The 26652-nt window shown below is 37.9% G+C and overlaps 1 protein-coding gene across 3 annotated transcripts in view; it reads right to left on the bottom strand.

The window, feature by feature from the left end:
- Positions 1–1590: 1590 nt before the first annotated feature.
- pcdh17 (protocadherin 17) overlaps positions 1591–26652 on the bottom strand; it is a 68582-nt gene continuing 43520 nt past the window's right edge. For all 3 annotated transcript variants that reach the window (XM_028436546.1, XM_028436554.1, XM_028436563.1), the window contains exon 5: positions 1591–4007. In XM_028436546.1, coding sequence (XP_028292347.1) covers positions 3310–4007 — 698 coding nt within the window. In that variant the 3' untranslated portion in view covers positions 1591–3309. The remainder of the gene's footprint in view (positions 4008–26652) is intronic.

The following is a 26652-nucleotide window of genomic DNA, read 5'->3' as shown; positions in this document are numbered from 1 at the left end:
ACATGAAGATGAATGAGAAAGTGTTGCGAGTTGTTTTGCACTCTTTTTTTTTTTTTTTTTTTTAAAGAATTAACATTTGTTTTAAAAGGATAACATTTATTGAAATGCCATGGTGGTTGGTTGTCAGGTAACATTTGTACTTGTTTTTAACCAAGGATTTTAAATGCTTTAAAAATTGAAAAAAAAAATTACAAATATTTTTATTAACATTTTTTTTGCAGAAAGGTAGTTTGATTGTTTTAGTTATCTCAGTGGTTCCCAAACTTGGGGGTCACAGTGGGGGTGTGAGACTGGCCTTGCCAAACTTTAACCATAAAAAAAGAAGAAGAAAAAAAAAAAAGATTATTTGCATTTACTTAACTTTTTTTTATTATGGTTCTGAAATATGTGACTGTTCATTTTATGATATTTTTATGAGTTTTGAATAAGAATAGTAGCGTACCTTTTATCAACAAAGATTACTTCTTTTATTTTACCCTTTTTTTTGTAATGGAGGGCCTTGAAAATCTCTCATTCTTCAAAGGAGGCGCAGCATAAAAAGTTTGGAAACCACTGAGTTATTTGGTAGATGAAAGATGGCTCATCTTCAAAGAAAACTTGAAAGTTTTTGTCCTTTTCATTCCCATATAAGCGCAAGTATAAGTCCAAATGAAATATCTTACACTGGAATGAATACAGAAAGAGTGATTTTTGGTGAACAAAGAGGTTACACAATAAGAATGCCAAAATTCAGAATATATTCGATAATTGAGCAAAAGACTGACAGAGAAATGTGTTAACATACAGCTTCATCAATAAAAAAGACACAATAACATAAATACCAAAGACTAGCATATGCTATATGTACATAAAAAAAAGTGTTGAATGCTTAAAACAGTGACGATATACCTTTTGTGTATAGGCTATGGCAAATGCACAATGAAAGTTGCTGTTCCCTCTCATGGCTGCATTGTACATACATTTGGTTAGTGTGGACACATGTCATCTAGTAGCCTACTGTCCTGCATATTTTTCCTGTCAGAGAGTATTAGAAAAAGTACCTCCCACATTTATTTGAGAGGGTGGCCGAAATGTGCCAAAAAACTTTTAAAAATAAACGTCTGTATATATCTTTTTTAATTTTATTATAAGAAAGCCTGAATGCAAAGACACCTGGTTGTATACACCATGTGAATAGCTAAAAGACATCAAATCCAAAGTAAAATTCAGCTAAAATTTTAGATGTTTTTTTTTGTGTGTTTTTTACTGCAAAGTATGAGCGTATTGAGGAGGAGTACACAAATAACACAAACTGCTGAAAAATAAAGGACCGCTTTTGGTCCAGTGTAGAAAATGCACATTCTTGTGGACCAGGGCTTTTATAAGCAGTCACAAGCTCCACAGATACAAGCTCTCTGCAGAGACGGTAAGGCAGTTTTATGATCACCAAGGAAACCACTCCACCTTCCATATGGCAGGTTTCTTTTTTTTTTTTTGGAAAGAAAGTCAAACCAGAATGAAAATAAAATAAACTCCCTATTCATTGTTAAAGAAAATAGCTGCCCTGTAAAAAACCGCTCAGTTAAAAATATTCAAACATTAATCTTGTGGTTGTTGCTTTTTGTTGTTGGCTAGGTATGTTTTAAGTTTTTTTTTTTTCATCCTTAATTGGCTAGCCTAATACGCTCCAAACAGGGTTATTTAATCCAGTTGGATCTCACGGTAAAAAGAGGAGACATTTCAAAATCACTGAAGCCAGCCTGCAAAGATACAGAATAGAGATGAGAAAAACAAAAGAAAACATCAACATAAAACCCAAACTAAAGCAAACTCACAGAGTTCGACAGCTACTAAGGCAACCTTTGCCGAATACAATATAAGCCCATGTATATTGCAACACAACTATATATTAATTTAATAAAATACACAATATAGCTTTTGTACATGTAACAATTTGGCTCAAATGCACAGAAATTGCAGTAAAACCAATAAAAATATGTCAATTTGTCATGTAAACACATCGAAATTGGATACATTTACACATATAATGATATTATGTATAGTGTTAATGTGAAGGGACTTATTTATATTTTTGGATGGTCTTTGAAACAACAGCAGTGTCCTTTTGCAGTTTGTGAGTTAAAATCTTTGTCCCGACTTTACCTCCAGGACACTTTTTAGTTGAGATTCCTCAATTCATTTTTTTTCTTTTTTTTGCCTTAAAAAATTTATAAATATTCAGTGTAATATTTAGACACTATACATGGATTCATACATACAGTCATCTATATAATTATATAGATATTGTCTTTTCACAGTTTAGGAAAAAATGTCCCTTTTTATACAACTTTTGTGATTGCCTTAAGGCATTGCCACACACATGATAAATCACTGTACACAAGGGACTGAAAGCTGATGAAGCACATGTAGAAGACAATTCCACAGATGGACACTTTTGCGAACGTGTTTGTGTGTGCGCGTGTGTGTGTGTGTGTGTGTGTGTGCGTGCATGTTTGTTTCTCAGCTTGTGTAGTTGCCAAATGTAGTGCACATGTTTAAAATAGGTGCGTGCAAATGCACCGATCAGCGACATGATCATTTAAATAGAATAGAGGTGGGAGACGGACACAGTTTACACATGTAGCTACAAATGACAGGTGAAACATGATTACACTGGTAATTAGTCTCCTTCCATAACGCAATCAGGATGCTCCAAACCCTCAGTAGTCCTTTTAGTGGCCACACTCCATTATTTACCAAACTCGTCATTTACAGATCCATCACACGATAAACACCTATAATATATTTCCAAAAAAGATAAGGTTCTTGTGGGTATTTCGTTTTTCATTGTCCCGAGAAGATACAAACTTGGTTCCGTTTTCCATATCGATTGTCACATCTGACCATGAATAGTCCTTTTTTTTTTTCTTTCAGTGAGTCCAACACACACCACAGAAATCCACCTACACACACTTGGATTATGTAGGACTTCACGAAAGACCATGAATGACACACTTATGAGCTGGTGGGCACTTAGATAGTAGCTTGAGAGGTGCCAGAGGACTAAACCCCTGCAATTTGCTTTAGAATCCCAAACAAGTCTATAAATTCAACAGAATCCAAACAACAGTAAGAAAGTTTATTTTCGTTGGTAGCACCAAAACTGGTGACATGGTAAAGTCCGTCTATCCAGTGTTGTATCATTTCTACAACTACTGGAATCAAAGAAGCTTCTGTTTGACCTCTTTCACTGTCTTTTGGTGACAGTTTTTGATTAGTGTCCTACTTCACTGTTTGTCACTTTAAGTCTTAGAGTTGGCGTGCTTCGTGTCACTTCCTGAGTGTGCCAGTGGTTTCTTTTCCTCGGCAGTCCTGCAATAGTTTGTCAATGTCCCTCACCACCTGACCAGCGTCCATTCCATCCCGGTTCCCAGATGGCTCCTCTTGCTCCATGGCCAGCTCCATTTCACTGGCCGTCTCCTGGCTGATCCTAGATCGAGCCTCCGCCAGCACCTTGGCCACGGGGTCTGCTGAAGGTAAGGATTGGTAGCCACCTTGGTCTCTGGTTTGTTTGGTTGGTGATAGGTACTGACCATCAGGTGGCCCGTAGTGGCCAGAGCAGGTGGGAGGAGGAGGCTTGTCTTCAGCCCCGTCAGCAGGGCTTTTGACGGAAGAGCAAGGCGACATCGTGGAGCAACCTTTGGTAGGGCTGCTGGAGGCTGAGGGAACCTCCTGGAGCAGTGGGCTGAGAGCACGTTTCGCTTTCAAATAGGGCTTGACATTGGCCACCAGTATAGTGTGATCACGCCTCTCCTTTCCAAAAGTACAGAATGTTTTCTTCCCATTAGGGTTGACGGTCTCATAAGTCTCCGTTTCGGGCACTGCTTCCATTCCTACTGGCACAAATATATTGTTACGGTAGTCGACACCCTCAGCTTGATTTCCTCCAGTGGGGAACTGGGGCATCCAGCAGCGGTCAGAGTGGCCCAGTACTCTGCATTCCTCCGTACAATTCACACAATCTTCATCTGCAAAAAAAAAAAGGCAGGGGGATAGGAAAAAAAAAAGATATTCATGTCAGCAAGGAGCACAGAGTGTGATATCTGTACAGTGACAAAATAGCTCAGCATCTTAACATCTGTATTGGATCAGGAGGTTGTGGTTTTTTCTTCTTCCAATATTAAAGGTATTGGCAACTACCTGTTTTCAAGTAAATATCGTTGTGTCAGACAACATAAAATTAAAATACTACATGGTGTGTGACTATATTCTGAAGTTGAAAGTGCCTACATGATAAATGAATAGCCACACAAACAAACGTCTGGAAAAGCTCAGCTCTTCCTGTCCATTGACCAACAGGACGAAGAGAGCTGACCATACGTGGAGTTTGTGGGGGCAGGGAGGGCATTGACCCCCCCAGTGGTCAAAAGTTTTCATAACAGTTCTCCCAAACTCATTCGAAAAAAAACAATAAAATTTAATATAATGTACATAAAATACAATTATTTTAAGTGCCACAAAACAGTGACTGTACAAAATATAGCATTTGTTGTTCTCTTTAAAAATACAAGTTGTTTTTTTGGCGCTCCAGTCATGTGACTTGGTTCTTCTTCTGCTGCGCAATTCTTCTTCACATTGTAAATGGTGAGGTGATAATGCACCCAGCAGTTCATGATGGTACTGCAACAAAAATTAAGCAGAAAGCGGCCGCCAGCCTGTTTTTATCATGAACTTACAACATTAATCTAAAGATTTTTGATGACATGGTTCATCAGCCTCACAGACCTAAAAACAAGTAAGAATAATTCAGGGCGGAGTTGCTTTCTTCTTATAAATAGGACGTTACATTAAATTTTTTTTTTTGATTTAGACTAAATACTGGGGTTCATTGGATTTTTTAATGTCTAGCTTGTTTATGTCGGCATTTTTTTTCCAAGTTTGACCAAATAATTGACTGTTTGCTGTGATGGTTGTTTCTTAGAATGGTTTATATGGTAAAAACGGAAGATTCTAAACTTTTAAATGGTCAATGATACTTGCTGCTGTATTTGAGAAGCATTTCATCTCTTAAGAGGTGCTCTGTATATTTATCTACCAGTATAAATTTAATTCTATTTTTTATTTTGCACACTCTGGCAAGAATCTCAAACTCCACCAATGGAGCAGACAAGGGTTCATCACAGGGACAAGTGTCAGGAATGAAAAAGAAAAAAAAAAAATAGTTTTATCATTTTCAAAGTAATCAATTAAAGCCGCGACCCACCATTTTCTTTATTAGATAAAATTCTAGTGCATGCTTCATACATCAATTAATCAAACATCATTTACCCCAAAAAGAAAGGAAAAAGGTCCAAATTGCCACTCAAAAGTTGAAATTTCTCACATTGCATTGTGGGATGTGAAGTCACGGAGACAGATGCATAGAACTTTTTTATTCTGATATCACGGGGAATACCGGGAACAAACTAGAACGATTAATGAGTCAAGTGAATCACTGCTATCCCTTTTGTCTGGCAAAGAAACACAAGAAATCACGGTACGAATAAAGTAAAAAAAAACACTTCAATGCATCTGTTTAAGAAACTCCACTCCCACGATGCAATTAGTCTAAAATGTCAACAGTGTTTACAGTGGAGACGAAAACAAACGTATGGTATTTAGCAACAATTTCAACCTTTTTTTTTTGGAGTAAATGTTGTTCAATTCATTGATCGAAGGCATACACTAGGATTTATTTAATAAGAAAAAATATGGTGGGTGGCAGCTTTAATTGATTATTTTAAAAATTTATAAAATAAACAAAAAATGTATATAGAAAAAAAAAAATGAAACTAGTTCCTACTAACTAGAAAAAAAAAATGGATAGGAAAAGCCGCGATTGGAAAACACTGAAAATCTAAAAATTGGATCAGGGACCAAAATTGGTGACACGTCTGTGATTATTGCTAAATGAATTAGCAGCTTAAGTTAAAAATGAAGGACCGAGCTAGCTGATATGATATAGGAAAAATGGAAAAAAGATATGTATATATATGCATCTCATAAACTAGGGGACACTTGCAAGTATTTTCCAAACGCTATAATCAAGTAAAAAGCAGAAAATTCATACAAGGATGGGGTGGGCATGAGAGGAAAAACAACAACAGTTGAGGTTTGGCAAAGGCGTACCACCGTTATCATAAATTCATGTCTGTGGGCTTTGAAGCCCTCCCTAGATAGAGAATCTCTGCCAAATGGCTTGCTTTTTCCCTGTGTATTTGTGCCTGTTTATTTGTGTGCTTCTTGTTGATGCTGTGTGCGCGCATGTGTGCATAAGTGTGAGTGTGAGAGTGTGTGTTTTATTCTTTCATCTCTATTCAGAAGAATGCACACTCTCGCTGATTATGGGAGTGTTCATGTGTATGTCAGACTGATCCAAAACTTGTTTGAAATACAAAACAATATATAAATTTGTTTCCTTTGCTTGATTGAAAAGTGAAAAAAATTGGGGGTGGGGGGGGCTGAGCATCTGTTGTTCTACAAATGGAATATGGAATATTTCCATTGGCAGGGTTCAATGACATCACAGGGTGACACAAGACACAAACAGTCAAAATGAAATATTGAAATTGCTACGAGCGAACAAACAATTAACAAACCACATACTACAGCTACTGGCATTGGATTTTTTAAATACAGTAATGCTGGGTGATATAAACCAAAATTCATAATTCAATATTGTTTTTTTTTCAAAATGGAGATACACAATATAAATCTTGATCATTTTAATTCAAAAAAAAATATTCAGGGTTCAATTTGCTGATGCAAAATGCCACACAGGCTAAAATAACATCACAGTGCTTTAAGATTGGTAATAAAAATAAATGTAAAGACTTGTGCGTGTATCACAAACATGGGCAACTAGCGGCCCCAAAAGTAAATGCACAAAATGACAGCAAAAAATACAAAAAAATTGCAGAAATATGCAAAAGAACAACACAAATATTAAATAGGACAACGAAATACACAAAAGCAGAAAAAAAAATGCACAATGGGACAACAAAAATGCATTAAAAAAAAGCTAGAAAAATATACAAATAAATGTTGAAATTCCCAAAAGAAGAACAAAAATACAAAAAAGGACATAAAAAGAGAGAAAAAGAGAGAAAAAAAATGGGACAAACATACATAACAAACAAATACACAAAACAACTCAGAAAAACATCCAAAATTACCGAAAAATACACAAAAGAACAACAAAATACACAGGAGGAAAAACATACATAATGGGACTGAGACATTTATTAACAAACAGCTATATAATATTTGCTACTTTTGCGTTTTTTCTCCTCTAAAGGACAGCACGTGTGAGTTAGGACTCACTGAGAAATTCATCTGACTGTGCTTATCATGCTGTTGATAGCCACACCTAAAATGAGCATCCTAATACAAAATAAGCTATAAAATAAAAATATATTGATATATGAGATATATTTTCTATATCGCCAAAATAGAAAACTCAATATTTTTTGAATCTCGATATATTGCCCAGGCCTAAAATACAGTATTGCAAGCACTACATTTCTTCACATTATATGGTTCAACGTGAGATTTCAAACTATGTTGAGCAACAGTTCACAATTGTATGACTGTCAAAATAGAGAAATACAAGCGTAGCATTCACGCTCATTCTCGCTACTTGGCTAAACCTTGATATTGAAACTGAAACCTTGAAACCTGATATTTCTAAGCGACTGCTCTGCTAAGCTGCTCAAATGTTTGACATGTTGGCAAAGAAGCAGGAGATCTTTCCCATGTTTAACTCGTCTTCTGATCAGAGAACACAGTGCTTGTGTTTATGCAAAAGGATTTAAAAGTTTAGCAAGAACAAACATGTACACAGAAAATACAAACCCGAGCACACAGTGATCATTACGGTAATCCATCACTGAGCAGTGTATCTATGCGCACGCATGCTCAAACACTTCTATTCCTACGTGCAGCTTTGCACCAACGGAAGACGTGAAGCCCTTATGCGACTCCTACACTGTCTTCATGCTCTCAGAGGTGATTGTCCATTCATTGTGTGCATATTAAACCATAAATAATCCATGTAGACATATTTCCTTGTATTTAGTTGGAGGAAACCGCTGATAGATTATTTATGCCTCTGTTGCACGGTCAACTTTCTTCTCATATCTAAGGCCAACAATATGACATATATGGGCGAGGGTGACATTCCTATCTCTCTCTCTGTGACTACCTGCAGTTTCCTCATTCATCTGAATTGAACGTAGTACGAAAATTCAGTTAACATAATGGATCCACTGCTGGCTGTTTGGTGGTGCTTTTGTTAGCATTACAGCAGAGGTTAGTTGGTCTAAGACAGTGGTTCCCAAACTTTACGTAGTCTCGTACCACTTCAGACATTTAACCTGAAGCCATGTACCCCCTACTCCTGCACACCTAAAAAAAAACATAATAATGTAATAGTGTTTTTCATCCTTGGACTTGTGACCCCATGTGGGGTCATCTGGAATTGAATTTATAACAAAAAAAGAAATAAAAATTCTGATTAAAAATGTATTTTTAAAATCACACCGCACACACACATACACACACACACACACACACACATGCACAAAATAATCTTAAACAACTGTATTCTATACTTTCACAAAATATCTGAGCTGGCACATCTTGTCACTTTGTGCATTAATCCTGGCAACAACAAATCAAGAAATAAAAAAAAAGGTCTCTGGAGACTTCAAAAATGTGTGATAATTTTCTTCTTTTCTTTGTCTGCACATGCTGTCAAAGGTCAACATTACAAGAAGTGCAATCTTTTTTAGACAGCAATGCATGTTTTGTTATTGCAATTAAATAAATACAAAATTAAATAAAAACTGTCCTGTTGTACATAAAATAAATAATAAATAATATTCTGTAACCATGGGTTACAGATTACACATTGGCCAATGTGTAATTTGTGGCAATGCATGGAGGCTCCTGACTGCTGGTCGTTTTCATATTCTAGTTTCAAATTTTTATTTTTTATTCATGTACCTGCTATGACAATTTGCGTACCCCACTTTGGGAACCCTTTGGGTCCCTTGCCCCTGGTCTCTCTGTTTTAAAAAAAAACATGTTCTACCTGGATTTCAATGGGTTCACTGTGTTCAGCTTTGTAACTGAATAGTAACCTGTCAAGTATGTAACCCTCCATAAAGAATGGCATGAACAAAACGCTATATGACGACTCCAGATGTTCAAATTCCAGCTTAATATTTTCAGCAGTGTTTGTTTGTAAGTAGGATTACGTCAAAAGCACTTGATGGATTTTGACAAATTTTTACCCAAAGGAGGACCTCACGCCATTGAAGATGCCATTGAATTTTGAGGGGTTGTGGATTATTATACTGATTCTGGATCAGGTTAAAAAAATCAAAAAATCCCAATCTTTCATCATTGGCAAAAATTCATGTCTAGGTTTGTAATTGACTGAACTTGACTCGAAATATGACTCAATTATGTCGGGTTGGTTCTTCAGTTTCATTCGGAACAGATACGGATTTGTGAATTTCATCCAATTATTTTGAAAAATCGGTGCACACGTTAATTTGGAAATTACCTATTGTATTGTTAAAATATTGATAAAAAAATGTCCCCATTCGCTTCATATGCGCATTTGAAGCGAAGCACCGCCCACCAGCGACGCATCCAACTCTGTGAGTTTCACTGCCTGCTGAAGCGAGGAGCTGCCTCCTTCTTCTCCTCTCATGAACACAAACCAGCAATGAAAAAAGCCGGTGTGATTAGCGCCTAATGCTATCCTAGCTCAGTGCCAACTTTCAAAGATGAAAACTACAGAGGAAAGGCCGTGTCATACAGCTCCAGGTGGTCACACACAGCTTCTTCTCCATGGTTGAATGGGTGAACAGACCAGTGTCCGTGTTGACGGCCTGATGTCATCGTCAACAACGACGATGATTGGCTTTTGTCATGCGAAACAGTCGCAAGACTTCAATATTTTCAACTCTTGCGAGTGTGCGGATTTGCGTAAAATCGACAGCGCGCTCGCACGGCCAACGCACTTGACGTGCGGATCAGACCGCACTGCCGCACAGAAAAGAGTTTGCATCTGGGACGCATCTATCCATTGACTTTGTATGTAATCTGGTCGTACGGACATTTTGTGACGCATCCAGTGTAAACGCAGCATTAGAGTTTATAAATGTAGCTATGCTTACATTCATTGGTGTTATTTAATTTTAAAAAGAATTGTGCATTTTGACAAACCTTTTATTTTATACAGATGCCTTTGTTGAAAATAAATTAGTTTATACATGCATTGTTTACTGTATGTAAGGGAAACATGGTAAGATTTATCACCAACAATAAATATGGGGGCTGAAAGTAACTAGTAACTTTTACTTTGAGTACTATTTAATTGAACTACATTTACCTTGTACTTGAGTATTTTATGTATGACTTATTGTACTTGTACTTCAGTACAATTTGAATCTTAGTATATATCAGGTCTCTTTACACCTTTGCTTTTTGTACTATAATATACAGCTTAAGCAATGTGTAGAAGAAAAAAAAAATTGTCTTGAATAAAAAAAAAAAAAAAAAAACTAAAATATACAAAGACGAACAAGCCATTGTTAATGTTTGTATCAGGGGAGCTTGGATTTGGACACTTGACCCGAATACCTGATTGAAATCAAATATTTATTACACGTCTCTTGCCAACAAAAAGGTTTAATTAACTCCCACAAAGTCTTTTGTATTTGTGGATGATTTCTTAGCGGTGAAATGCAGGCGCTATCTCCCTTCTTCTGGCAGGGTTAATTACCTTGCTTTGGGGGCAGAGTTGTGAGTCTGGGTAACAATGACTTAAGATAGTATAGCTGTGAAGTAGTGCGTTATCTTTAGTGCTGAAAGCACATGAAACGTGTATATATATATATATATATATATATATATATATATATATACAGTATGTGCTAAAGCTGCTCCAAGAAATACTTACGCAACAGAGAAAGAAGTATTTGTCTAGTTTAGCTGTTTTCTTTAAATCCTAAAACACTACAAGAAAAAGGTCAATAAGACATTCCTAGTGTTTAGACTCATTTATAAACATCAGACCCCATAGTGATCTCTAACACTGTGGGTAAGAAAGTCCAATGAGAGTTAAAAGAAAAAAATGGAGGATTTTGTTGTTTCCTTTCCGCACCACTGATGTGCAAATATAAACATGTAAATGCGGGTTTCTACATGCATCTGTTTAAACAGGCTATCTTGCAGAAGGAATTATAAACAGCTTGATAAATATCAGCTATGAATTTCAATTATAAGTGGAGTGAGGCATACAAAAACAAAAAGGATTTCAAGTTAAACAAACAATGTTGAAATATTTTATAAGCAGCTTAGGGTGTAATTTAGTCCTCGGTGGAAATGCATGTAAAAACTCAAGATGTTAAGTCGTGTATGGTTGTTTTTTTTTTTTTTTTTTACATGTCGGCTGATCAACTCGGTGTCAAGAACAGTTAGCACATCCTTTGTTTAGTGGCTGTGGGAGATTCATAGGAAGAAAAATCCATTAATACCACCTCATCTTAAACAGAGCGTTTTCTAAAGCTCAAGGTCAGAGTAAAGGATCGGGTGAAAAGCGGTTTAAAAGAGCAAAAGAAACAGACGGCATGAAAATAAAAATGAGGGTGGAGGTGCTTATATACACACCCACACACCAAGGCTATCAACGCAACCGGTGTAAAATGCTAATGTAAAAAATGATGCCAATAATATAGGAAAATGCAATTTTCATGAAATGTATATAATAAACATATTTGAAAAGCTGTAGCACTGAATTAAATTGAAGCTGCTAACCCCGATAATTAATTTTTAGCGTGATTTTTTTTTTTTTTTAAACTAAACAAGAGGAACAGTGATTGCTTGACACCATATTTATTTTAGTTTGTTCACAGTGTTCCCTGTGTGTGTAATATCAAAATAAAAATACTCCTATGCACCTGTCTCCATGATCCCACATCCCACAATGCAATGCGCGAAATGTCAACAAACCAAGTGTTTAAAGTGGAGATGAAAACATATTTTAATGGCATCAATTTGGACGTTTTTCCTTTTATTTTGCATCCATTGTTTGTGTTGGAAACACAGAAACCCAGAGAAAATGACTGCAATAACAACAAAAACAACAACTCAGAACAGCCTTTTCTGTGAGGCACATCCAGAAAGCCAATCCTTCCTTTCACGAAACATTTTCTGACCTTTCCTTTGCTGAAGGTCTGGTAGCTCAGGTATTGGTCTCCCATCTTTTAAAAGCTGTTGTTTTTTCTCAAAAGAAAGTTTCTTACATACGAATAGCATTTAGCATAGCACGGTTACGTCCAAAGGCAGCGTAGAGAGCTGCCTTTTTACGTAAATGGTTGTCATCTTGGGGAACTGACTGCGCATGCGCAAACATAAAAACACGCTATGGAAACAGAGGCAGAGCAGCAATGTGCTTTTGAGAGGGGGTGTGGCCTCCTCCTGCCTTACGGCGGAGTGAGACTGCGCAGCGTCTCTGCAGTACCAGGAAAAAGCGATATTTAGTCATTTGGGCTATGAAAAGCACAAAATGCTGACACTTTCAAACTTATAGGTACTGTAGGCTATCGGAAATGGAAAAAAAATAATATTTATAATTACATTATAATCAAAACAAATAATCAAAATATCAATTCACCCTTGGGTAGGCACTGCCTACCTTGCCTATCCTGACTGCACGTCACTGACAGAGATCTTTAAAACTAAATTACAGTTTCACCAGAAAATGTTAAATGTATCAAAGCATTGCCCAAAACTGTAAAAAGCAAGTTTCTCCTTACCTAAATTGATCTTCCATAACGAAGGGCCAATCAAGTCATATTAAATAGGAAAGTTGCACACTGAAAAATACTAAAAATAATTAGTTACATTTTTCTCGACTTTCCAATTTAAAGCTGTCAGTGTGTATTATAGTTTTTTCCTCTGAACCAGAATGTGCACAAGTGGGCTTGTGTATCAGCGTGTTCAATAACGCATGTTGTGATTTCCCTAAACAGCTCTTTTCCCCCTGCAGACGGCTGCCCCCCGGTCCAACATGCACATCTGTCCTTGCTTTATTACCCCATCCCTGTGATTAATGTCACTCTGTCATAAATTGTGCCGTACTCCTGCACCTAAAGCTAGCAAAGCAGCAAAAGTGCCCTGAACAATGGACAAAGCAGTGTTCTCCAAATAGAATGCACCACTAGAGAAATGTTACATTTATGAAGAAAAACTCGCCTCCACATGCTCACACGAACACACCTGAACAGTCATCAGGAAGCTCTGTGAATCACCAAAGCAGACCATTAGGCTGGAGAGCAAGCTGAGTAAATGTGTACACGTGTGTGTGCACGCATGTGTGTGTGTGGGTGGGTGGGGTGGGGTGGGGTGGGGGGGGTAAACACAACACACCCAAGGTGGACAGGAGGAGTGGCAGCTGACACACATGCATCCGTCCACCAGAGCCGTGTGTTTGCATGAGCATATTTGTGTCATGTTTTTAATCTCCACGCTTGCCATCGACTACCCCAGCTGATGCATGTGAATGCTGTCCCTGAAATTTCGACCTATCAGTGAAATGAAATAATACCACATAGAGAAAAACTAATGAAAAAAAAAAAAAAAAAGAGTCCCATGACTTCCTGAGCTCGATGTTTGATAAATAATGAAGGACTTCTCAGGTTACGGAATATCAAATTACTTAGTTTAGTGTAGTTTTACACTTCCAGCAGACAAGGAAAACAAATGTTTTCGTGCATTTTATATGAAACTTGTGAAGATGGATGGATAGGCTAGATGTGTAAGTAATGGTTTTAAAAAAAAAGTTGTTTTAAGTTTAAGTAAAGCATCACATTTAATAGTTAGGCCATATATTTACAAAATGACAATTTTTTGTAAAATGAAAATGCAACTTAAGCAAATCATATTATCAAACATTGTTTTGATATTTTCTGATTTCTGTTAATGCATTTTTGATCAGTACTGAAGTATTCCTTTGAAATGTGTTGGGACTCATGTTATACTGATCTACTATGCTGCTAGAAAAGTAATGAATAATGCTAATTTCTGCACATGGTAAAACATACTTTGATGTATCAAAGTGTTTGTTACCTCCGTCAAGGAGGTTATGTTTTGGCCCGCCTTTATTTATTTATTTGTCTGTGAACAGTAATTCAAAAAACAATGCATGGATTGAGGTGAAATTTTCAGGAAATATTTAAAATGGGATAATGAAACAAGTGGTTATATTTTTGGGTTGATCCAAATCAATATCCCCAATCTGGATCAGTTTTTAAAGATAATCCCTATCTTTCATCATTGGCGAAACCTTTAAAAAGTCATATCTCAGATAGTAATTCACCGATGTTCATGAAATATGACTCAACCATGTGAAGTTGGTTCCTCTATCACCCCACCAAGCTTCATCGTGATCGGATGCAGATTTCCTTGCACTTAAAAAACTTTTAAATGAATAAATAAATAGGGGTGTCCATGTATTTAGACCTACTATATCTTAACATTTAAGTGACAATGGAATATGGGGAGACTGAGTGTTTACTAGTTTTCTAACAAATGCCCACAATGCTGTTTTAGACTGTGGGAGAAAAGCAGAATACCCAGGCAGGAACAAACCAAAAATGAACACAGCCTTCTAGCTGACAGATAGCGTTACTAACCACTGCTTTGAAAAAACATCATTATTTATCCTTAAGTGGTTAATCTTTGTTAATTGTGGTATGATTGTAGTTGTGTGAGATGAGGAAATTGATCTGGGGGTCTTTGTGGCACAAGGGAGCTTTGCACAATAAAATAAAAATCCATCTCTATGGTGTAATAGATTTTATCGCAGCGGGAGGCCAGAAAATACCGATGCATGGCAGAAAAGCTCCAGGGGTAACAGGAGAAGCACCAGTGGCCCACATATCTCAGGATCAAACAAATCCGCCAATCGTAGGCTGCTCCGTCACCAAACGCCTGGCCAAGTCACTGAAAGAACACACTGTGAGGGATCCACAGCCCAGAGCAGGGGGAATAATAGCATAAGCTCATATTTAAACTAACACAAACAAGCAAAGCCTGATCAATGAGGAGCAAGGAGAGCTGTGTGCTGTGGGTGGAACGAGGGCTCTGTAGGTTGTAAAGATGTGCGACATCTAAGCAGTAGGTTTATGCTTTCAAACATCACTCTCCCTTTGAGACACGGGAGCTTCGAGGGCCCAAAAAGGCAGGATGTGATCCTTAGAACTAGAACTGCGTGAACAAATGACTCATTTGGTTGTCGAACAGCTGCATGATTGTGTGTGTGTCAGAGTTGAGTGTGACGCTAATCCATTGCCATCACTTGCATTATTTGTGGGAATAATTGTGTTCTACTGTAAACTATGAATGACTCACCATCACCTTTAAGGCTGGCTTTAAAGCTGATATCTGGAGTTTCTGAGAAATCTTTGCTTATGTTTGATTCTTTTGAAATATAAAAAAAAATACCTAACTAGTCTTTTACTATGGTCATTAATACACATTATTGTATATAAGTCCCTCCTTCGTCCTATAGACCCCTATACAAATAGATTGCGTGTGCTGCGCAAACTGTGCACGGAAACGAGGCTGCGCTTCTCAAACAAGTATCACTCTGAGCAGCAAAGCGTCATAGAGGAGCGCTCCGAAACTCCACAGTTACCCATTCCGTATAAAGCTTCTACTCAAAGACAAAAGAAAAATCCAGGTACAAAGCTTGTGGATAAACGTTTTTGTGACCGCAACAGGATCTGCTCTTAAAAGGATTCCGAACGGACCAGGATTTGACGACATTTCTCATGGACAGGTAATAAACATGTTTTGATCAAAAGTTATGACACTCTAACAATAAATGTGTAGTTTTTGTAGTTGTGCAACTTTGTTATGTTTTTCAATGCGCGTGTACAAACTTAGAGGCGTACCTTCTGGTAGATTGTCAGAGCCAGGGGAGGAAGTAGAGCTGTTGAGGGCGGGACATTGAGACGTTCTCTCAGAAACTCTGGATAGCAGCTTTAAGTGTTTAACATTGGCTGCTGAGTAGGGCTGCACAATTAATCCAATTTTAATCGTGATCACAATTTTGGTTCTGACGATTAAGTGGATCTGAACGTCTGCAATATTTGCACTCTGTAATAATGTATGTATATCATTAGCCTTTGATACATTTTTCATTCTTGGGTTCATTATTTTTTAGTATAATTTAAAGCTTCGTTTTGCACTGTAAACTGTACACATATTGTTTGTTTAAAAGTAATGTAATAAAAACAGATCCCCCCAACATGATAAATAATAGTGATTGTATTTGTTACAAAATATTGATCAAAATAAACATGACCATAATCGTGCAGCCCTACTGCTGAGGTGAGATATGATCTGTCCCACACTCACGTCGTCTGCTGACATACTTCAGATGAGGCACACTCACAAACAACAAAGAACCCCTGCCTCTGGAAACAGGTTCAACAGAAAACAAAGGTCATGGGAACCAATTTAAGCTGAAACAACTGTTGAGAGCAGCAAAACTGATGTTTATCTCCAAACACAACGGTGAGAGGTTTTTTCTCTGCAGGTTCCCACTGTTGTGAAGAAGCAACCCGTCCAGCCAACTCGCTTTACATCGGGGGCCACACACGACCTAGTTTAATCTGAGGTGGGCCAGAGCAGAAAAATATACATTCTTTTTGGATTAAAGAGCAATTTTAAGATTTTATGTACTTAAGTTTGGCTTTTAAAAACCATTTACCTAAACAAAGGGTCCCTACAGCCTTCGTCAAATAAATTGAAGACTTTTTATTACCATTTGAAACAACATTTTATACCAACTTCAAAGCAAACACACATGGGGAAAATAAATGCCACATCAATTACATAGGGTTAAGGTAATTTGTTTTCCAGTGTCTAGTGCAGATGTGCAACTGGCCCCTAAATTTAACACAGAAAAATATACAAAATGACAGTAAAATACACACAAAAGACATTTTAATGACGATTAAGGCCATATTCTTTAAGGATTCGCGGGAACACAACGTCACTATTTGTAACTCCAGGATCTTGTACTTCAGACGTCCTAGAAATTTGTAGCCATTTATTATTATTATTATTATTAGTAGTAGTAGTAGTAGTAGTAGTAGTAGTAGTAGTAGTAGTAGTAGTAGTAGTAGTAGTAGTAGTAGTAGTAGTAGTAGTATAATGCAATTTGAGTTAATATTAAAAGGACAATTTCCTATATATATTAGGAAGGGTCATTCATTTTTTTTTAATTTGGAGGGGCTGAGATATCTACAACTAAACTGATTTACATGATGATTTATGTTATTGTTTTGTTTCAATGTGCACGATACAAACAGAATAGTCCTGTCGGCTAAAATGAAGGCTCTTGGGGGCCAGAATCAACCCCCGGCAATAAGGTTGACACATCTGGTGTACAGGCTCCATGGTAGGTTGGGGAGCAACCAGTGGGATTCAAACCCATGACCACAGCACTGAGGGGTAACAATACTAACCAGAGTGACAAATTCCAAGCAACAATGTAGATTATCAGCAAAAAAAGCACCCATAAACCAATCCAAAGCATGGGTTCACCCTGTAACCAGTGTACAATTCAACATTTCCTCAGGCGGTTGAGTTCTTTTCTTTCTTTAACCTCATTCAGCGTTTGAATGGTGGAGCCACAGAAGCGGAGCAGCCATTAACAAACAATTCAAGATGTTTTGGAGGAACAACCTTTGTGATCAAGTCACCCAATTTTGGCACATAATTACCAAAAAGATGAGATATTAAAGTGTAGCTCTAGTTTAGCTGCTAATATAAATTAATATATGACCAACAGTATACTCAATATGAATGATTCCACCATTTAATACCAGTATGCTGCTGTCACAGCCCAAAATAGGACCAGGCTCTTAAAAAGGCAAAAAAAATAAATGGATGGATACTGTAACTAATGTTACAGTATCCATCCATTTTCCGATGCACTTGTTCCTGTTTTCAGGGTCGCAGGGAAAATTTAAAAAAAAAATGCTTCCTCCTAATTATAAATGATGTAAGCTCTTTTTTATTTTTATTTTTTTTTTACCCAAAAGTTCTGAAAATATCCTAAATACAAGAGCACTCAGAGAGCCAAGTGCCAAATGCCTCTCTTTGCCAGATATTCACAGTTATCTGGATCAGTGATCCTGATCATGGTACTATGATCATTCACACTTCAAAGACTTGGAAGACATTTCTATCCCCATTAATAACAACACAGTATGTGTGGGCACCCCCGTTTCTTTTCAAAAAGATAAGATGAAATGTCATATAAATAATCCAGACCTCATTCAGATGAAATTTGGCGGTGAAAGTCAGTAAATAACTTGACATACTATCAATTACAGAGATGCACAATTTGGAAATTTTGTCAATAATGAGAAATAAGGATTTTTACATTATTTTAAACTAATCACTATATTCATCAAGATCTAGTACTTTTTCTGCATGTAAATGGACAAACAGACCATGCACCAATCTGAAGAATATTCAACTTTTTCCAGTAATTAACTAAGCCATTCATTGGGTTATTCATTAATTTACTGTAAAGGTAAATTCAACTGTAACACACCAGAAAACCCATGCTCTTTCAGAAAGAATAAGCCAAATAGTGACTTCAAATTCATGATTCATTTTTACATGCACGCAGGCACACAATGATGAGGAAAGCCAACAAAACAAGTCTGCTGCCGCCTAGCCTACTTTTACAATTGGATTAGGTGGCGTTGTCTCACACAGGCATGTTAGGAAAAAGGAACAAAAAGAGACATAATGTCACGGGTCAATAGAATATTTCTACCTCTACCTGGGAAGGCACAGAGGGGCTGGGGAGGTGGTACAAAGGGTGGGAGGGAGACAAGAAGGAGATTTATTAGAGGATGAGGCGAGAAGCGTGGTGAATCAGTGGCTAATCCTCCGTTTCCTCTAAGCCTGTGTAATTAGGATGTGGGGGATTGCACCATGACAGGGGAGGCTTTGGGACTTTTTTGCCTCCTCTTTGTTTATTTCTTACTTTTAGAGTTTGCGGCAGTTTTGTATTCCAAATATAGCATACCTGTGTGAGCCTTTTTCTTTTGTGTGTGTGTGTGTGCGTGTGCGTGTGTGTGTGTGTGTGTGATCACAGCATGTTCGCTCATAAGCAACACAAATAGACACGACATGGCTGCCCCATGTTTTATTTATCTTCGCTGTAACGTGCAGCTTGAAGAGAAGATGCTCTCGTTGGTGCTTTCTTTAGTCACTGTGTGACACTATTAGAATGAATTTGTGGCGAACAAATGGGTTGTAGCAGTCAAACAGCAATGTCTTTACCACACGACAAAACTAAAAGAGCCGTGTTCTGTCAAGGGAGAGCAGAAAAGCTGAACAGGGTTCAGCGATGAGAGAGTGCAGAGCATAGAACAGACATCCTTGGAGTGTTAATAGCCTTAATTTACTTCTTACCTTACCTTACTTTACCAGGTCGAGCTTGTTTGGCTTTCATTGACCCTTTCTATCCATCCATACCTGTCACTCATAGCGGTAGCCAGTTCCTAATCTACTTCAATTCTCCAGTAGATAGTGAAGAAAGCTGCCTTGGCCCAAATAGACTAAGTGTGTTATAGTAAATATGTGTGTGTGTGAGAGAGAGAGAGAGAGAGAGAGAGAGAGAGAGAGAGAGAGAGAGAGAATCCACTCACCATCTCATTAAAGGTGTTTGGAGGAAACAGGTTTAGAAAACTCCATTATCGAGACAAAAGAAGAAAAAAAAGATGCTTGTTGCTAATCTGAAAAAAAGTTGCGCTGCTTGACCAAGTTTATACATTTTACACATTTTCTTTGATGAATAAATTGTGTAGGCCTCGTAGATCAGTGAATCAAACATAATTTACTCCAAAATGAAAGGAAAAAGGTCGAGATTGCCACTCAAAAGGGGTTTCCATTAGAAACACTCTTGTTGACATTTTGGATGAATTTCACGCATTGCATTGTGGGACGTGGAGTCCCGTAAACAGATGCACAGACGTGTTTTTACTTTTGTTCTCACAAAGAAAAAGTTCGAAAATAGTGGGTTTGACGTGTAAAAATAAAGCCCTCTGGTCACGCTCTGATAAGAAACCAGAAACAACGAGGATGTAAAGAAGGCGGAGACGAGAGGAGGCTTCATTTTGACCATCCGCATAATAACGACATCCAGCAAACACACAATGCTGTCACATTTGCAGAATTAAATCACTCATTGTCTCCCTCTCCATTTGTCGCTGTCTTTTCAACAAAAGGATTTTCGCAACTCGGGGTGTCATGGCTTTGTGTGAGTAATCATTCCCATGTGCGCTGCTTTGGAGGGATTAGGGAAAGTGCCTCTGATTCTCTGCCTCAACAGATCTGTCACTGTCACACAACATCACATATAGTTTGCAGTGGAATTGCTCTGCGCATACACTTGCATTGAGGTTTGCGATCTATCACTGACGTCGGTCATCATCTTCAGCGTCGATATTGCTGAATGAAATGTGTTGCAGAGCTTCAAAGGACGCCCTGGTGTCTGAATACATTAGAGATGATTGCCTATCCAATGTGTTTGAAATGAACTAGTTTAATGTCCAGTTGACATGTTTGATTTGAAAGTAGGCAGAATCATAATGAGTTAGATTTTTTGATTGATTGGGCTCTCTGCTGGATTGAAGAAACAGCCCAAAATATAACTGGGATGGTTTCCATCAAGCAACACTTCAAAGTAGAAGCAGTGAACTCATCACATATAACTGGAGCAAGGCTAACAGCAGCTTGAGCTGGTTGAAAACTTTGTGACATTCTACATGTGTCTGACATGACACACTCGGAAGTGTTCAAACAGCCTCTTCTGACAAACTAAGCTTGTTTACTCGTCTGCTGCATATTAAATATATTTCTCTTCTCCTGTGACAGACTGGAGCGTGTTAAATCAGATTTTTTGAGGATTTCACTTGGGAGTGAAGGGTTTAGTAAAAAATTGAGAAACTGTATAAATAGTTGTATTTAGATCATTTCCACAAGTTGTTGGCAAAATATAGCTCTTGAAAAGTATCCAAAGAGCGTAAACCTATAGGAACAAATTCACTTCTAAACAAGTTGCTTGGACATAAGAATCTAAACCAGGGGGAGATAAAATTTGAAAAGCTCAAGACTGTACAAGAGAGAAACATTTGCACAAATGCCTTGATTATCCTCACAAAAGATAAAATGTGTTTACTATAATCTGTACTCCAAGGCTTTCAACACATAAATGCATGGAGGAATTAATATAATTCAATGTAACAAAACAGAGTTGTTGCGATTTAAATTGGATTAAAAACAAAATGGATTACTGGAGGAGTTGGATCTCTCTGAAACCGTTTTTGTCCGTGCGCATAAACAAGGTTCAGAGCAAGGTTGTCATTGAGGCTCAAGATGGTTTATTTTATTTATACATTGATACCACTGTGTGTTGTGCATGTCCTATAAATACACAATTACTTTATTGTTGAGTCCTTGGATCTTAGCTTGAAAAGCGCTGACTGACTGTGTACATAAAAGAGGGCTTATAAAAAAATTACAAAGTTGTAAAGAAAACAAGTGTGTGATTGAGGGTTGAGGTCAATTATAATTAGAATTGCGTAATTGATAATTCATTATAATTGCAATTTCAAAAACCTGTAGCTGTCGTAATCATAAATAAATTGTAATCAAATTCAGATAGTTGACTTTGTAATCCATCCATCCATCTTCTCCCGCTTAGCCGTTTCCGGGTCGCGGGGGCAGCATCCTCAGTAGGGAGGCCCAGACTTCCCTCTCCCCGGCCACTTCCTCCAGCTCTTCCGGGGGGACCCCGAGACGTTCCCAGGCCAGCCGAGAGACATAGTCTCTCCAGCGTGTCCTGGGTCTTCCCCGGGGCCTCCTTCCGGAGGGACGTGCCCTGAACGCCTCACTAGGGAGGCGTTCAGGGGGCATCCTAATTAGGTGCCCGAGCCACCTCATCTGGCTCTCCTCGATGCGGAGGAGCAGCGACTCTACTTTGAGCCCCTCCTGAATGACTGAGCTTCTCACCCTATCTCTAAGGGAGAGCCCAGCCACCCTACGGAGGAAACTCATTTCGGCCGCTTGTACCCGTGATCTTGTTCTTTCGGTCATGACCCAAAGTTCATGACCATAGGTGAGGGTTGGAATGTAGACCGACCTGTAAATAGAGAGCTTCGCTTTTTGGCTCAGCTCCCTCTTTACAATGACGGACTGGTGCAGACTCCGCATCACTGCAGACGCCGCACCAATCTTTGTAATTGTCATTAAAATCCTACAGAGATTGTCGATTATAATTTAACGCAAAACTGGGGAACAATGATACACTTCTATGTAGAGTTCTACACATACAGTTAACAATGAATAAAATGCGTTTCATTCATATATATAAATAAAAAAAAAGAAAGAAATTGAGTGGTATACTGACACAAAAAGCTCTTTAAATAACCTATATTTTCATTGATTAAAAAGCCTAACAAGGAAACCAAATGATGGGGAAAAAAAAAAAAAAAAAAATATATATATATATATATATATATATATATAATATATAATATATATATATATATATATATATATATATATATAATATATATATAATTTTGTTTTGTGTATTTTACAGTGGATTAAGGACCCATAATCATTAGAGATGCTAACAGAAAGCTAACACAAGAGGAAGGTTACCTTGTATTAGGTTATTTATTTCAGGCTCATTAATTGTAAATAATTGTAACTCACTTTCTGAGGATATAAAAAATAATTGAAATTGAATTGAAATTGGAAAAAATGCTGGTCACTGTATTCGTATATGAATTGTAATTGAACACAGTTAACTGAAGATGCAATTGTAACTGAAAATCGTAATTGACCCCAACCCTGGTGTGATTTCTCTTTGTTGTGTATCACGTTGATAGATAGTTATAGAAATGTTCAGTCACAGCTGTGTTTTTATATAAGTCCGACTTTGTCTTTCTGCACATGCAATCGGGAGACTTAAATATGCGTTAGAAAACTGGACACTTTAGCATGCTGGCATTTGATCAATCGTGCCAATGAACAAGGGAGCAACGGCGCTTAAGGATAATGGCGAGTGTTGAACAGAGGCTAAGTGGAAAGGTGAAGAGAGGCAGGTTGAGTCGATGGTTTTGGTTTTCTCAGCCCCAGGGTCTAACACATTTAGAGAGCTAACTGACACACTTTGGATCTATCAGCCTCACTGAGCTCTGCCAACCTCTGCTCTGCTTCTGCCGCACCTCCGCTTCCCTCCCGGTCTGCTGTCACTATACAATCTGCTCTCCGTGCAAGTCCAGGGAACACGCCTTGCGTTTCAGCAACATTACTTTAGCATTGATGTTCCTCCTTGTGCCAGCCAAATGGGTGTTTGCTGTCTAGACACTGGTTGCTTATGTCTCTGTGAATAAATATGGGTGCACACTAACACTCTCACTCATCTGTTCATAAGTATGATTAGATTAAAAGAAACTGGGGGGAAATGCAATAACAGTCTATTAGTATACGCTTCAGAGGGGATAATCATTTCAAATATCAATGTGTTTTCCATCTTACTATCTGGCTTATACTTTGTGCCTCTTTGTCTCACTCACCCCTGAGACTGGCAGGCTATGAGTGTGGGCTTTTAAATAAGGGCTGGGTTCAAGTTAAGGCCGCTAAATAAATGGAAAATATACAGTATAGCAATAAACATCTTTTAAAATATGATTGCAAGGATGCATACCCAAAGGCCTGAAAACCCGAGGCTCCCTCACTACAAATGCCTACATTGAATTTCAAGGTAAGCAAAACAACTCGCCTCAATCTGCACTGCCCCCTAGTTTATGGCCGTTTAAGATTAGGGTCAAAGATTAGAAGCTTTACACAAGATAAGAATGGGATTAAAGGAGCTCAGAGATGTAAAATTAAAGATCAGTAAACTGGTAAAAACACACCTGAATTGTAAATAAACTGATAACCCAATAGCCATCTGTCCAGCTAAATAGTACCGGTGTCGTGGGGGAAAAAACAAAACAATGTATTTGTGACGAGAGAAAAAAAGGAAGTGAATATTATGGAAGCAGCATCCAATATTCCAGAGAGGGATTCAGCACACATCAAAGCCTGCCTCTGCAGAAAGTCTGTTAGATTTGGGATTAATAGACTCCAGAGGGGCCTGGACACACACACACACACACACACAGAGAGGCACAAATACACATGCACAAGCACAGACGGTCTCACACATACACACTTGCACAAAATCCACTACCACAACTGCCTGATAAGAGTCACAACCCCAGCTTGCACTGCAGTGCAGCGCTAGTATACTCGTTGGCTCTCCGCTGACTGCAGAATGATGCAGTGCTACAGCAAAATGGAGAAAGAAGTTTATGTAATTTCCTTAACATTCTGGTAATCACTAAACATTTGCTTCAACTACTTAAGTGTTGTATGATTTCTATGAACACAGCCCAGGTTTCCTCCTCCAGCTATGGTTTTTTTTTTTCTTCTTCTGTTTTACATTAGTTTGACAAATTTTCTATTTTGCTTGTCAAATTCTAAAACACATGCCCAGACACATATGCATGGCCGCATGTGTGCACACACAACCGTAAGCTACCTCCAAGCTTAGATGAGTTCATGCAAATCACAGAAATGCAAATACAGCTGGTGAAGCCCAGCTGCCATCCCAAGCATTTTCAATAAAAGACAACAAAACTGGGGGGAAAACGCACAGCAAATCTATTTTGTTTAATCTCGACAGAAGAAGAACAACCTAATCCTAACTCGGACTGCCTTTCCACCTCATTGACCAGCTCCCCCCCCACATTCTGCCACCCACCCTTGCATCCCGTGCCCTCGGGGCTCAAACCACAGGTGCAGGCAAAATGCAAACCACTGGGTGGAAAATGCTCGTTGACAGCATTCTGGTGTGTTTGTGATTGGTCAGTGAACAATGAGGGAGTTTCCTCAACCACTTGTCATGCTGATGGAACAGCTGGACACTAACACCAGACACAGATCAGGGTGGGAAGAGACCATGCGGAACAACGGGACATAGGACTAAAATGAGATTCAATAAAGCTTAAACTCTCTGTCATTCAAAAAAAAAAATGTGAACTGCAAAGAAGTGGGAAATGAATCCAACATGCACACAAATAAAAAGTCCTCTTATCAGATCTATATGGACACAGGTGGAGGCCAGAGTTCACAGCAAACATGGTGACACTGCTTTTAGTTGTTATGCTGCAAAGAAGTGGAACAAACTGCGAACATTTCTAAATCCAAACTGTGAACATTTCTAAGTCCAAGTTAAAGGCACTCTTTTTCTCTACTGACTATGAGTGAGAAGAGTTTTAATCATGTTGTTGATTTAATGTTTTTACTGCTTATTTTTTAATGTTCTTATTGATTTTTAAGCTGTTAAATGTTTTATGTTGCACTTTTTGATCATGTAAAGCACATTGAATTGCCTTGTGTATGAAATGCACTATACAAATACATTAACCTTGCCATTCAACAGCCACAAACATGTTTTGATCATGTTTCACATGGAAGAATGTTTTTAGAGTACACAGACTTAAATTATATAATACAATAATAAAGCACACTCCACCCCACCCCCCCCCCCATCCCCCCAGTTTATATCAACACCTCTCATCTTCTTTGAAACACCCGTATTGAAATCATGTCAAAATAGGGGTCAATAAATTGACAACGCGCAAATAGACAAGAATAGAAAGATTCCTCCTTTAAAGCTTAACATTACAAGTGTAACCCACGGAAACCAGGTTAGCCCGAACACAATATTCAAGTCAAGCAAGTATTTTATTCTTAAACCAACTATTATCAAAAGTTCATTTTTTATTATAAATACAAATAAAATCCCATTTTTTTTTTTTTTTTTTTTTAATGAACTCCTACCAAAAAAAAAGTGCTTAATTTGTTATTCCATTTACCTATTTAACAAATCAGTAATAAGGAGTGGCCTTTTTTTTTTTTCCAAATGAAAGTTTTATCCATGTTTCACTTCCACAGACAGGTAACTGTGCAACTAGAAAAAAATTGGGTACGATTGATTTGTTCGACATGAAAGAGAACTGGATAGTTGGACCACGCTTTTACACCATTTTTATTCTTTTGTTGGCTACAAGCAAAGACATCTTTCTCTTGACGTCACTAACCCTCTCTTTGAAATACTATTGAACTGCTATTCAGAGATTCTTTTGAAGGCAACTTGTGGCCTTCATTGAACATTATGTGACCTCAGTCATCCACCCACGGACATGTGCTGCTACACACCGATCAAGACATATCAGCAAAAGCTGTGTTATCCTTGGCCAGCTAGAGAATGGGTAGATTGTGTTCAAATCAAGTCCCTGAAGACCTTGACATATCACCAAGATCTGTTGTTTATTTGCATACTAAGACAATTCGAGGAAAAAAACAGCCCAAATTTGAATGAGACGCCAGCGGGCAAGAAGGCTTTTGTGTGCAAGAATTTGCCATTAAACAAAGACTAAGGTTTAGCACTGTCGTGGTCCC

This window comes from Gouania willdenowi, chromosome 3 (assembly GCF_900634775.1).
Source record: "Gouania willdenowi chromosome 3, fGouWil2.1, whole genome shotgun sequence".
NCBI classification, from domain to species: Eukaryota; Metazoa; Chordata; class Actinopteri; order Blenniiformes; family Gobiesocidae; genus Gouania; species Gouania willdenowi.
Note: the sequence above shows the minus strand (reverse complement) of the source record. Positions and strands in the feature narration are given on the sequence as shown.